Source organism: Cydia strobilella, chromosome 2 (genome assembly GCF_947568885.1).
Source record: "Cydia strobilella chromosome 2, ilCydStro3.1, whole genome shotgun sequence".
Taxonomy (NCBI): Eukaryota; Metazoa; Arthropoda; class Insecta; order Lepidoptera; family Tortricidae; genus Cydia; species Cydia strobilella.
Window position 1 is genome coordinate 18,492,352 of NC_086042.1, and position 12,537 is coordinate 18,504,888.

The 12,537-nt window shown below is 38.8% G+C and overlaps 1 protein-coding gene across 1 annotated transcript; it reads right to left on the minus strand.

The window, feature by feature from the left end:
• Positions 1 to 1,296: 1,296 nt before the first annotated feature.
• LOC134752799 (ELAV-like protein 4) lies at positions 1,297 to 8,731 on the minus strand. Its single transcript, XM_063688523.1, has one exon. The coding sequence runs from the start codon at positions 8,426 to 8,428 to the stop codon at positions 7,367 to 7,369; it is 1,062 nt and encodes a 353-aa protein (XP_063544593.1). The 5' UTR covers positions 8,429 to 8,731; the 3' UTR covers positions 1,297 to 7,366.
• Positions 8,732 to 12,537: the final 3,806 nt, after the last annotated feature.

Consider the following 12,537-nt stretch of genomic DNA (forward strand, 5'->3'; position numbering starts at 1 on the left):
TGTATTCAAGTGCAACAAATTCGAAACTACTGAACCAATTAAGTTGAAATTTGGCACACATGTCTGTGACCCGAAGACGGACATGTGACGTCAACAAATAAATTTTAGACATAGTACCACTTTTGGGAGGTAAATGACAGTTGAAATTTTCACAGATGATGTATTTCTGTTGCCGCTACAATAAATACTAAAAACCGAATAAAATAAATATTTAAGTGTAAGTACTCATAAAATATAACGAGCTAACTGTACTTACCTAGGTAAATTACATAACTGGTGCATCACTGTGTCAATTGTATAAAATTTGAAATATGCGTAAGTTGAGTGACATTTGTCATACATAATATAACAAATTCTGAAAGAGATTCGCCTTGTCTGTAATTTTCTGATACAATACATGTAACATGTTGTTAACATTTGTACCGTTTTGATGGGATTGCCCGTATCACTATAGATTTACCAGTCGTTTGCATTTTGCAGAATTGACTTGACTTAATTAAATTATAAAATGTAAATGTTAATATCCATTCCATTAAAAACTACAAAAGTAAAATCTTTCATCACAATACAAATTTGATTTATACGGTGTATCCCTACATCGCACCTACCATTACACTGGGGGACGGCGACAATGGCAGCTCTGTCACTTGTTCCTAAAATAATACGAGGGTCCCATTGTCATAGATACGAGGTGTTGCGAAAACGACTAAAAAGTCTGCTGTTTATTGGAAATTGTTATCTGCCGAAATATGAAATACGTGCAGCGCTGCAAATAGATTGCCTCTCGTGGGCGGGGATGGTAGAGGGAGGTGTGGGTGGTAGAACTTTAGGGGTAGAGGTTAGAGTTGCGTGAAGGGAGGTGGATCGAAATTGAACAAACTATTATTATTTTATTTTAGGAACGTTTCTCTTGTATGTTCGTACATTTCTTTGTTTAGTTAAAATACAGATACCTACGTAAATCATGAAATCAAATTAGTGTCACATGCCAATACTAGCACAAGCACAAGATGATAAAATTTAATTACTATGCTTTCAGTAGACGTGCTTAATATTGTAAACTTGTTTAAAAAATTAAAATAATTCTTGACCGGAATTACTGAGGTCAATTTTTTGTTGCTCATATGTTTATTTATGTTTTATTCAAATCATAAGAAAAAGTTAATTAACAATAAATAAAGCCTTACAGTAAAAATTAAACTACAATTAACTAAACTGAGATCAATTAGATCTGATTTGTTTTTATCGATATTTTAAAATGGGTTTGGGTTGAAATACAAATGAAAGCAACTGCCATCGGGTTTTTTATATATTTAGAACAAGAAATGTATAGTTACAACCATTGAGGATATTAAATATCATATTGTAAAAACTATTGTATAAAGTGAAGAGAATGTGACATTTTTTCATATTTTTTTATTCAATTATAATTAATTCCCATAAATTAATAATTATAGACACATAAATTACGTGAAAATATTAATGAATAAATTACTTAAAACAGCCAAGTAACCACTACTGATGTAAATATTTGGTTATTAATGCTTACAATAGGAATGAGTATTTTAAAATTTTCTATCCCGCTTGAAGGATGTCGCGTAGCAATTTTCCAAAAACCGCTTCGGTCCTCTGAACCGAGCGTTTAAGCTCCTTATTGGTGTTTGGAAAACTTTACAATAATTCAAAAATCCTTAAACGATCTTACAAATTATTGGGAACAACATTTAATTCTAAGACACTAAAACTGAATCAATATTTGGAATTGAATCGATCTCCCTCGCCCGTTCGCTAGCCGGAGCGGCGGCCGCAGCCGCCGGAGCGCGCCGCGCCGCTCGCTCCGGGCAGCAAACCGGCCAGGGACCATGATGCCAGGTTTAGTGTTGTCTTAATTCCATCTACTATTTCTTGTGCAACTCAAACTCCCCACAAAAGCTATAATGAAGTAGAGGTAATTATTAAACCGACACAATAAGTATATAGAAATACCTAACCTTTAGGTACAATATTAACTAAATCGGTTAATACGATCAACACAGACACCTACTTCTTAATTTTTATATAGGTAACCATAAAAAGACGAAAATAAACTTCAACATTAATTTGAAATACCGGAAGATCTTAAGTGTTTTTTAACTTTTTTTTAGATTTTATTATTAGTTTTATAAAATACGTATTTGTATCAAAGTGGAGTCAGCTAGCGAACGAGGAAATGGCTGACTGTTTCATAATCTCATTTAATTATAAATATCATTGCTTTCATTGCCTAGTACACCTTAACGTTGAAGTTGGTAAAATACTTATTCAATACTTTATTTTGAGACACTTATCTTACGATGCACATTTGCTCTATTTATTTCCTATCCTTACTCGAGTCTGCTGGAAGTCGGGATGATTTACTGTGTTTTAAATATTCGCAAAGACCTCAAAAAGTATCTATGATACGTTCCAATCTTTCAGGTCTCTAACAATATGGAAATATGAATGAATATTGCCTACGTTTACGTACTAGGAGTATCACATGCTACTCTGCACGATTCTGTGTTTGTCCCCATTGTATCCCTTAACCTGAAATGAATGGAGCCGGAGGGGCAAGCGTGAGGCGTCTTGTGTTTGGACACGAGTCCGACCCGTGCCTGCTCCCCGCCCTTCGACAAATGGGAACGAACCATTGTGCTATGCAGTTAATAGAGGAATCAACACCGAAAACGAACTTCTAATAAATAGACAGTGAAATTGATATTACATGATATTACTTTTTTATTTATTTAAATTCGAAACTATTGGTAATTTATTCACAATTCGCATTCCGAAGCTGGTCCGATGCTGTTGTTATATTTACATATTTATTGCAACCTTTTTAGCGAATGCTCTAAGCGTAAAATCGACTCGTCGTTTGACGAAGCCTGGGGTTTTCAACGCAAGTGTCTTTCTGGGCTTTTCACTGTCTATAATGATAATTACAGTGCGGCAGCACACGGCTCTCCCTGACTCCCGCCAGCGCTCAGCTACCCAATACCAGCGTAAGACGGCTTTAAGAGTAAATTTAAATTTTAAATACTCCATTAAAGCTTAGTTCAACTGGTGTAAAAGCGCTGCATTTCAGGTAATAAGGACTAGGTCATCACTCGTGAAATGCAGAAATGTAGATCAAAAAGATCTCTTTAAAAATATTGCTTAGTTTATTGTCCCTTATCGACATATTATATTGCTTTCGGTTGTTTACCGCTGGTTCGTGGCGCGAGCGGGCGCAGCGCCGCCGGTGCTCCGCCCAGGTGACGATGATCATGCGAACGCGCAAAGGGAAGCGACAAGGCGCCGCGGGCTATATTATAAAAAATTACGATGAGAGTAGGTACCTACGAGTAAGAGCTATGCTAGAGAAACAGATCCAAAAGAGGAAGTATGGGCTGAGCAAATGGATTTTATAATTTTACAATAATATAGCCGTTGCAGCTTTGAAGTAGGTGTTGTGTAAACTTTTTGACGTATGACGTTAATAGTAACACATTTAGTCGATGTCTCGAGTTTTCTGTGGCGTCAAAATATTTCAATTTATCGATGGTATTTTGTCGATACACATTTGGCACTTGCGACTTTTTTAATTATTGAGCATTTGACTAGAATAAATACAGCCTTAAGTGCCACAGTCGGTATTGAAATATTTTCACGCAGAGAAGTTAACTTATGTAGATTTATGTCCTATGGAAGATATAATTTCTTCATTGTGACTTAACTACGGTTCCGGCCTCTGGCATTATTTCTGCTTTGTGCTTGCCCGAGGCCGGTTCCTTACCAGACTATACGCTGATGCATACAAATGCTATTAACCTTCCTATTTATCACCGATTCCTGGACAGTCATTAATGTTAGCTGCATTCTTGTCAATTGATTTACTTATTAATTATGGGCCATCAACCTATGACTGCATAATCCCTCTCACTTAATCTTTAATATAATTTAAGATCGACCGTCACGTGAATTTATTTACTTTTATTTTTTTGCTAATTTCACAGCCTCATGTCAATTAGCCTATGCGTATTTAGAGTATTGTTTCTGTGTTGCCAATTAATTACTTTATTTTATATATTTTCTTATTTTCATTAAAAAATGTTTCAAAACACCGTTCAAAAAGTAGCCGTATGGTATTGATAATAGGGGTGCTTCTCCCTAGGCTGGGTTCGTTACCTACATTGACTGTGTCTACACCACTATTAGTAGAACGTTTTGCCGACTGCCTTACGACTATTAAGATATGAAATACTGTATATTTTTAAAATACATATAAAAATATTAAGTTAACATTATGTGTAACGTAGCGTGCTTAACTCACAATACATTTATTGCTTTTCATGTTCACGAACTACTCGACCCACTAAGCTATTGAGCACTAGGTATTATTAATTTATTATTATCTTTTTTATTCTTTTGTTTAATTATTACCGAAAGAAGGGTTGACGCACAAAACATTCTACTAATACACGCTGTAAGTCACTTTACACACCTAACGAACAACCGCTCCAAAATATTTTGAAATTTTTACTTCAATTATTATTATTATTTATTATCTAAAAAGTCGATGAGTTTTCAGTGAATACTTTGGTGTTTTCGTTTCGATTCAAACGACAGTTTAAATCTTACATTTACGCGAAAAGCAATCCCAAACTTGAAACCATATTAGGGTTAAGTTACCCTAAACAATAATTATTTACGTTTTATTTAATGAAACTTTACCTCCCTGAGCCCGATTAATCGCCCATTATAGTAATTACCTAATAAATAAATCAATTTAGTTTTTTAAGCATTACTCAAACCGGCAAATCGATACCATCGATAATCCATCGGGTTACATTATTTACTGTAGGTATGCTGTGCTAGACATCCGCCGTCTTGAACATGTGACAAGCGCGCGAGAGACGGTCTGAGTAAGCTTAACTTACCGAGAAGTTACGATATAAATTAGACATTAAATAAGTTAAATGCACACCTAATAGACATACACGTAAAATACAATAATTGCACGTACACTAAATTAATGAGTCGTTAAATCTAACAAAATTTGAAATTATCATTACGGTTATTATCATCAACATTAACTCCAACTATTCTTAAAATTATCAATTATGAATAATATTATAATCCCCGCGAAGGGGTAAAAACTAGAATAGTTGAAATTTATATGCTGATGCAAAACAACACAAACACAACAACCACTATAACCTAAAGACGACTACATTATAGTTAGGTACAGTAGGTTAGCAAAAGTTGTGCTCGCGACCACTCCACCGCTTGCCAACCGTACGATCCATATAATTACCACCATTTAAATTATAATCAAACTATGCCGAAAATCTACACCTCGCTTCGGTAAAGCACTTTTCAGTATAAAATTACATACAAATATTAATCCATCGTTTCTACAATTCCACCTGTTTTCTTTTCCATCTGGCCATTACCGACTCGAGGCGTAGTAACGAAAGTGGTAACTCACAATTTCTCTAAATTAATACAGTATCCCTAATAATAATGAAACGTATTAAGACTAAAATTGGAATCTCAAGCAAGTCAAGCTGTATGTAAAATAAGCGAATTTTATTTAAATTAGTAAATGAATAAATTTAATAGTAAGTCGACCGCTGGCCATGGCCTTCGCCGCGATTACAATAAATAGACAAACAAACTGCGGTCGGCCAGGTCGGCCTAGCCCGACGCCTCCACTCATTTGTTAATATATTTATATTAAATTAATGGCTATTAGTTATTGCACGTTTTACATTTATAATAAATATATAAATACTTGTAAATTTTAATCTTCATCTTTGGTATGTAATGAGTACCTATTAGTTAATATCTGAAATGTTACAAAACTGTTTCTTATATATATTCTTTTTACAAAAATCGTAGAGTCGTTAGGACGGCACGATAATATAATCTATTCAAGTTCGATGTTCTTCAATAGGTCTTGTCGGGTCGAAGTGGTTCTGAGGCGTGTCAGACGCGGGGGATTTTTTAAACATTTTTCCTATTTACAAATTTTCATTTAAACTAAGACAATTAAAGCCTACTTCGAATAGACGCAGGTTCGCATCCATACATTATTATTATAGCAGGTACCGATCATATGTTTAGATATCGATTATTATTGGAAACGATATCGTTAGACTAGAGTATGCACCATAGTTCCGCGGTGGACTGTCGTCCTCCGTTGCTCCGCGTGCTGTCCCCGTTTCACGTGCGGCGAGGAAGCGCGCGCGCGCGAGCGAGACGGCGCGCTCGGCCGGGCTCGATCGATCGCCGGCCGAGCGGCCCCGAGCGCCTTCGACCACCCCCCACACTGGGAGGGCGACGCCATAGTGTGTCAGATCCTTGTCAGTGTGCGTTACCGGTATCTACTACCGTAACCCGCTTCCTAGTTCCTCATATCAAAATTTTCTCAAAAAACTAACCTACACGTTTTCACGCCGGGCGAGCCCGGGACGTCAACTCATCTCCGCGGATCTCAATCATTTTTTAAAATTTTATCAAAACCTATCACAGTTTTTGATTAGTTTTCATCCTTAATTAGATTAATATATGATTAAAATATACATATAGATAATATATATTTTCCAATCTTTAACAATATAACACTATTTTACTTCGATTAAGTGCCTGAGAAGCGCGAGCTTCGTTCCATTACTTTTGGCCGGTCCGATATAATACTAACAGCTAGGTACGTTGTGTGAGCGACAGAATGATGTATTTTGCATTAGGTATATATATTTGGCAAACGTGGACCGGGCGCCGGGCCGGACCGGGCCGCGCCGTGCCGGGCCGCCCTGATGCCGTGACGCCCCGGTGGAGACGTGACACGCACAATACGACAGACGATATGATCGCGTATAAATTCCACAAAGGAGCATTACACAATTTAGGCTATTATTGCTAATTATTCATTATATTCGAAAACTATTTCTCGTTAACCACAACCGTTCATAAGCGAAGTTTAATATCATTATTTTGTTATTGACTATTACCAATATGTATGGGTTAGTCAGGCCGTGTGACATGTGAGCCGGCCCAGGTCGTGTCTAGTCGGTGCAGCTGGACTGAGTCCGGACCTGCGCACCGCTCCCTGTACGAGCCGCCATTTTGTTTCCTGAAACACACTTAACCCAGTTCGGTATATAGGCATACGTACGTTTATATATGTCACCGGAGCGGCTTCGGACAAAGGGTCGGTGCCTTCGCTTTACAGTAAACGTAGAAAATGCGGACGTCGTCCGGTCTATTCGGGAAGACAGTCTAACTCTTGTTGTTCTGGTATCCGCGGTATGTATGGGTGCGCGCCTGGCGCGTGCCGTCCTAGCGGCCGCGGCGCCCGCGGCGTTTAAATAGTCTTGATCTTGTTGGTCTTGAAGCTGACCTGCAGCACGCGATTGCCCAGAGTGTATCCGTTCAGCGACTGGATGGCCACCACGGCCTCGTCGTAGTTTGTCATTGTGATGAAACCATACCCTTTGCACTTGTTGGTCTGCAGGTCTCTTATGACTTTGACGCTCTGAACGGCACCGAACGGGCCGAAGAGTTGCCAGAGCACGTTTTCCTCGGTCTCGGGCGCCAGGTTGTACACGAAGATGCACCACTCGGAGCCCACGGCTCCTGGCAGGACGCCGCCCAGAAGCTCCCCAGCCAGCGGGCTGTAGCGTTGTAATCCCTTGTTGATGGCCAGGAGAGACTTGCCAGAGCTGAAGCGGCCGAGGGGCGCAGGGAATCGAAGCGCCGCCGGCAGGTACGCCGCTAGCGGTGCCAAAGCTTTTCCATTGTTGGACGGGTTGTTCGCAAACTTCACTGTGATAGGCTCTGTCGCTCCTTTAGGCACTGTTCCATTCAGTTCCTGAATGGCTCTTTCGGCCTCCACGCGTTGATCAAATCGAATGAATCCCACTCCTTTAGAGAGTCCCTGTTCGCCCCCGGTGAATGGCCGCCCGCCGGAATTTTCGCACAGAATGCGGGATGTGATGATGCGGCCGTAAGGGCTGAAGAGTCGTTCCAACTCACTCTGAGTCATAGTTTTTGGAAGTCCGGACACGTAGAGATTGGCCCCTTTGATGGCCTCGCTGCTTGGTCGTGCGTATGATACTTTGATGGTTTTGTTCTGGAGGCGAAGTCCATTGAGCGTCGAGATGGCTTTTTCCGCATCCTCAGGACGGTGGTAGTTGACAAACGCATAGCCGAGCGACTGGCCGCCGCCGTGCAGCGCATGGTTCAAAGCATCAGGGAACGCGGCCCCTTTATTTCGGATGAGCTTGCAACTCTCCACTTCACCAATACTGGAGAACAGGCTCCGGATCTCCTCCTGAGTCATGCTCTGGGGCAGGTAGTTGATGATGAGATTGGTTTTGGACTCCTCGCCGGAGCCATTCTGTTGCTCGCTGTCGCCTTTCGACATGGTGGCTCAAATCATAAACGTAAAGAACGAAAGGGAAACGAAAAACGCGGTAAAATAAATAACACGCGTACGTCCGAATGGGTAGCGCGCGCGAGCGGTATTGCGAGGGGTGGCCCGCGCAGGACCGCGCAGCCCGGTATCGACCGCGTTATGTAACGCCGTTCGTTCACCCCTCTCCCGGTTGGTATAGTGTCCGAAAAAACCAGATACACCCCGCATCGACCCGCCCGGGATGCTGGCCTAACCGGGTTCCGCTCTGCCCTCCATCTTAGCGCCGTGCCGGCTGCCGGAACGCTCAATAACTGTCATTCATTACACATTACACGAATTTCCTCGATTTCCGCATCGCCCATTAATTGTTCTTTGATATCGTAACAACGGGCTTTAACACGTTTTTAGGCGAGAAGTGACGTTATTTCTAATATTAAGTACGATGTACATCTTTACATTCATTATCGAGATGCTTTCATTGACTCTTACTCAAATGAATAATACGATTGTAGTAAAATAGGGTCTTCTACGTTTAGCACAATCGGAATAGGACAAACTGCGAAATCTCTTGGACAGTAAAGAAATTGGGTATATATGTTAATTAAAGGTCCCTTTTTCATGTCCACACCATTTGACATTTGGAGACCTCGAGGAACCGTAGCCATCTTGGAAGATGCGTGCCTTCCTGGAAAAATTCTCATTTTACTCTGAATTTATGTATTCTATGGAAATATGGTGTGAGGTGTGAGGCAACATTAAAGCTTATTAAATTCTACATAAAAAGGTCCTACATACCTTTGCAAAAAAAAACTTCTTGTAGAAAATACATGCTGAATCTAGATTGAGCGCTTATACTTTTCCAGGGGACATTCTCTTGATATGAAACATAGATGATCATAGAAATTCCACATTTGTCTATACATTTGTACACGATCTACCCAATATCAACATTTCACTTGACCGCGACTTACCCAGAAAGAAGGGTAATAATGGGTTTCATAACTGATGATTCTCTACATCCTGTAGCCCGAGAGTCCTCTTGACGTTCATGATCTGTTTACATTTGTTTCAGCCCCATTTAAGACCTAAAATCAGTTTTTCTCGTCACATTATTTAGCCCTAGGAATTTCTCCCTGATTCATTTTACTAAATTTGTACTGGTGTTCCAATTCGTTACCTACTGATGTATTTTTATTGAAATCTGCTCAATAGTTTAGGCACTAGAAGGAAAAATATGATTTCACATTCAGCATACTCTCAAGTCGGCTGTATTGTGGTTTATCTGGTTAGGTTAGGTTAGAACTGCGACCCCCAAGAAAACGAACTCTTGCTAGAAGTGGGTTAGGTTAGAACTGCGACCCCCAAGAAAACGAACTGTAGCCAGAAAAGTGGGTTAGGATAGATTAGAACTGCGACCCCCAAGAAAACTAATTGTCGTTAGAAAAGTGGGTTAGGTTAAGTTAAAACTGCGACCCTCAAGAAAACGAACTCGAACTGTTGCCAGAAAAGTGAGTTAGGTTAGGTTAGAACTGCGACCCTCAAGAAGACGAATTGTCGGCAGAAAATTGGGTTAGGTTAAGTTACAACTGCGACCCCCAAGAAAAATAAGCTTTAATGTTGCCTTGCACCTAGAATACGTAAATTCAGAGTTTGTCCTATTACGATTGTGCTAGTTATAACAGCGTAAATACCCCGTTTGAAAAGTAGTTACAATTATTACAGGCAGGCTTTTTATATTTTTTTAATATGCAGATATCTAAATTCTGTTTGAATAGCATCCTAGTGAATAAAGAAAACTTATCAATAGTAGATTGTGTTACAAGGGAGCAAAATTACATATTTACGGCGAGGGCGTATATTGAATCCTAAACGAAGAGAAGGATTCTATAATAAAATCCCGAGAGTATCGAGATTCTAAACTAGAATCCTGAGCGTAGTGAGGGATTCAAGTGTGTTACGCCCAAGATGGAATAGTTATTTTTCCGTCACTAGCTCGGAAAGCCGTCTTTTATCCTTTAAAACTAGCGGGGAAAAACGCATTTTATCCACTAGTGGGGAAAGTAATTTGACCTTGGATGGAGCGTGTTTAAGTAGCTTTTGACAGTTTTGACAGATAACAAAACGTAAAACGCTCATAACAATTGTTCGTTCGATATTAATTATCATAAATAAATGGTTTGAGAATTTAATAAAAAATACCAAATTTAGCTTTATTTAATGATTTTAAGTAATACTTAAACCTTAAATTACATAAGAAACATTTGTTTTTTTAAATGATGTTGAATGTTATTCTGAACGCACAAGTTGAGTCGATGCAATTTCAAAACGCATCGTCAGAAATGTCAACATTGTCAACAAAATTTTTCTCACCGACTCCGATACGTAAAAATTCACAACTTCCAGAGTTTCTGTTATAATATCGTATTATCGTAAAAAAATTAGTGATTCCAGTGATGAAGATGATCTAACGCCTGTGGATGTTGCACTTTCCTCGCTATAGTGAGGGGAAAAGTTTTGTGTTACACACGGGTGAAAAGTTGTATTTTACTTCTCGTGTGTTGAAACACTCGCTACGCTCAGGATTCTATTTTAGAACCACTCGCTTCGCTCGTGGTTCAACTATAGAATCCTTTCGCTTTCTCGTGTTTCAATTCCACACTCGCGGGTAAAATACAACTTTGCACCCTTGTATAACAAATAACTATTTCCCCTCACTAGCTCGGAAAGTTGTCGTTTATCCTTCAATACAAGCGGGGAAAAACGCGTTTTATCCACTAGTGGGGAAAGTAATTTCACCTTGGATGGAGCGTGTTTAAGTAGCTTGACAGATAACAAAACGTAAAACGCTCATGATAATGGTTCGTTCGATATTAATTATCATTAAATAAATGGTTTGAGAATCTAATAAAAAATACCAAATTTAGCTTTATTTAATGATTTTAAGTCATAAACCTTAAAATTCCATAAGAAACGTTTGTTTTTTTATAATGATGTTAAATACTGAACGCACAAGTTGAGTCGATGCAATTTCAAAACGCATCGTTGACATTTCATACATCAGAAATTTCAACATTGTCAACAATTTTTTTACTTAAAACCTTTTCTCACCGACTCGCGTAAAAATACACAACTTCCAGAGTTTTCTGTTATAATATCGTAAAGAAATGAGTGGTTCCAGTGATGAAGATGATCTAACGCCTGTGGATGTTGCACTTTCCTCGCTATAGTGAGGTGAAAAGTTTTGTGTTACACACGGGCGCAAATGTATTCTACTTCTCGTGTGTTGAAACACTCGCTACGCTCAGGATTCTATTTTAGAACCACTCGCTTCGCTCGTGGTTCACCTATAGAATCCTTTCGCTTACTCGTGTTTCAATTCTACACTCGCGGGTAAAATACAACTTTGCACCCTTGTATAACAAATAACTATTGTTATACAAGGGTGCAAAGTTGTATTTTACCCGCGAGTGTAGAATTGAAACACGAGCAAGCGAAAGGATTCTATAGGTGAAAATAAATATTCTATAGGCTAAAAAATAAATATTCTATAGGCTAAAATAGAATCCTGAGCGTAGCGAGTGTTTCAACACACGAGAAGTAAAATACATTTGCGCCCGTGTGTAACACAAAACTTTTCACCTCACTATAGCGAGGAAAGTGCAACATCCACAGGCGTTAGATCATCTTCATCACTGGAACCACTCATTTCTTTACGATATTATAACAGAAAACTCTGGAAGTTGTGTATTTTTACGCGAGTCGGTGAGAAAAGGTTTTAAGTAAAAAAATTGTTGACAATGTTGAAATTTCTGATGTATGAAATGTCAACGATGCGTTTTGAAATTGCATCGACTCAACTTGTGCGTTCAGAATTATATTTAACATCATTATAAACACAAAAACGTTTCTTATGGAATTTTAAGGTTTATGATTTAAATCATTAAATAAAGCAATTTTTTTTATTTTTTATTAGATTCTCATACCATTTATTTAATGATAATTAATATCGAACGAACCATTATCATGAGCGTTTTACGTTTTGTTATCTGTCAAGCTACTTAAACACGCTCCATCCAAGGTCAAATTACTTTCCCCACTAGTGGATAAAACGCGTTTTT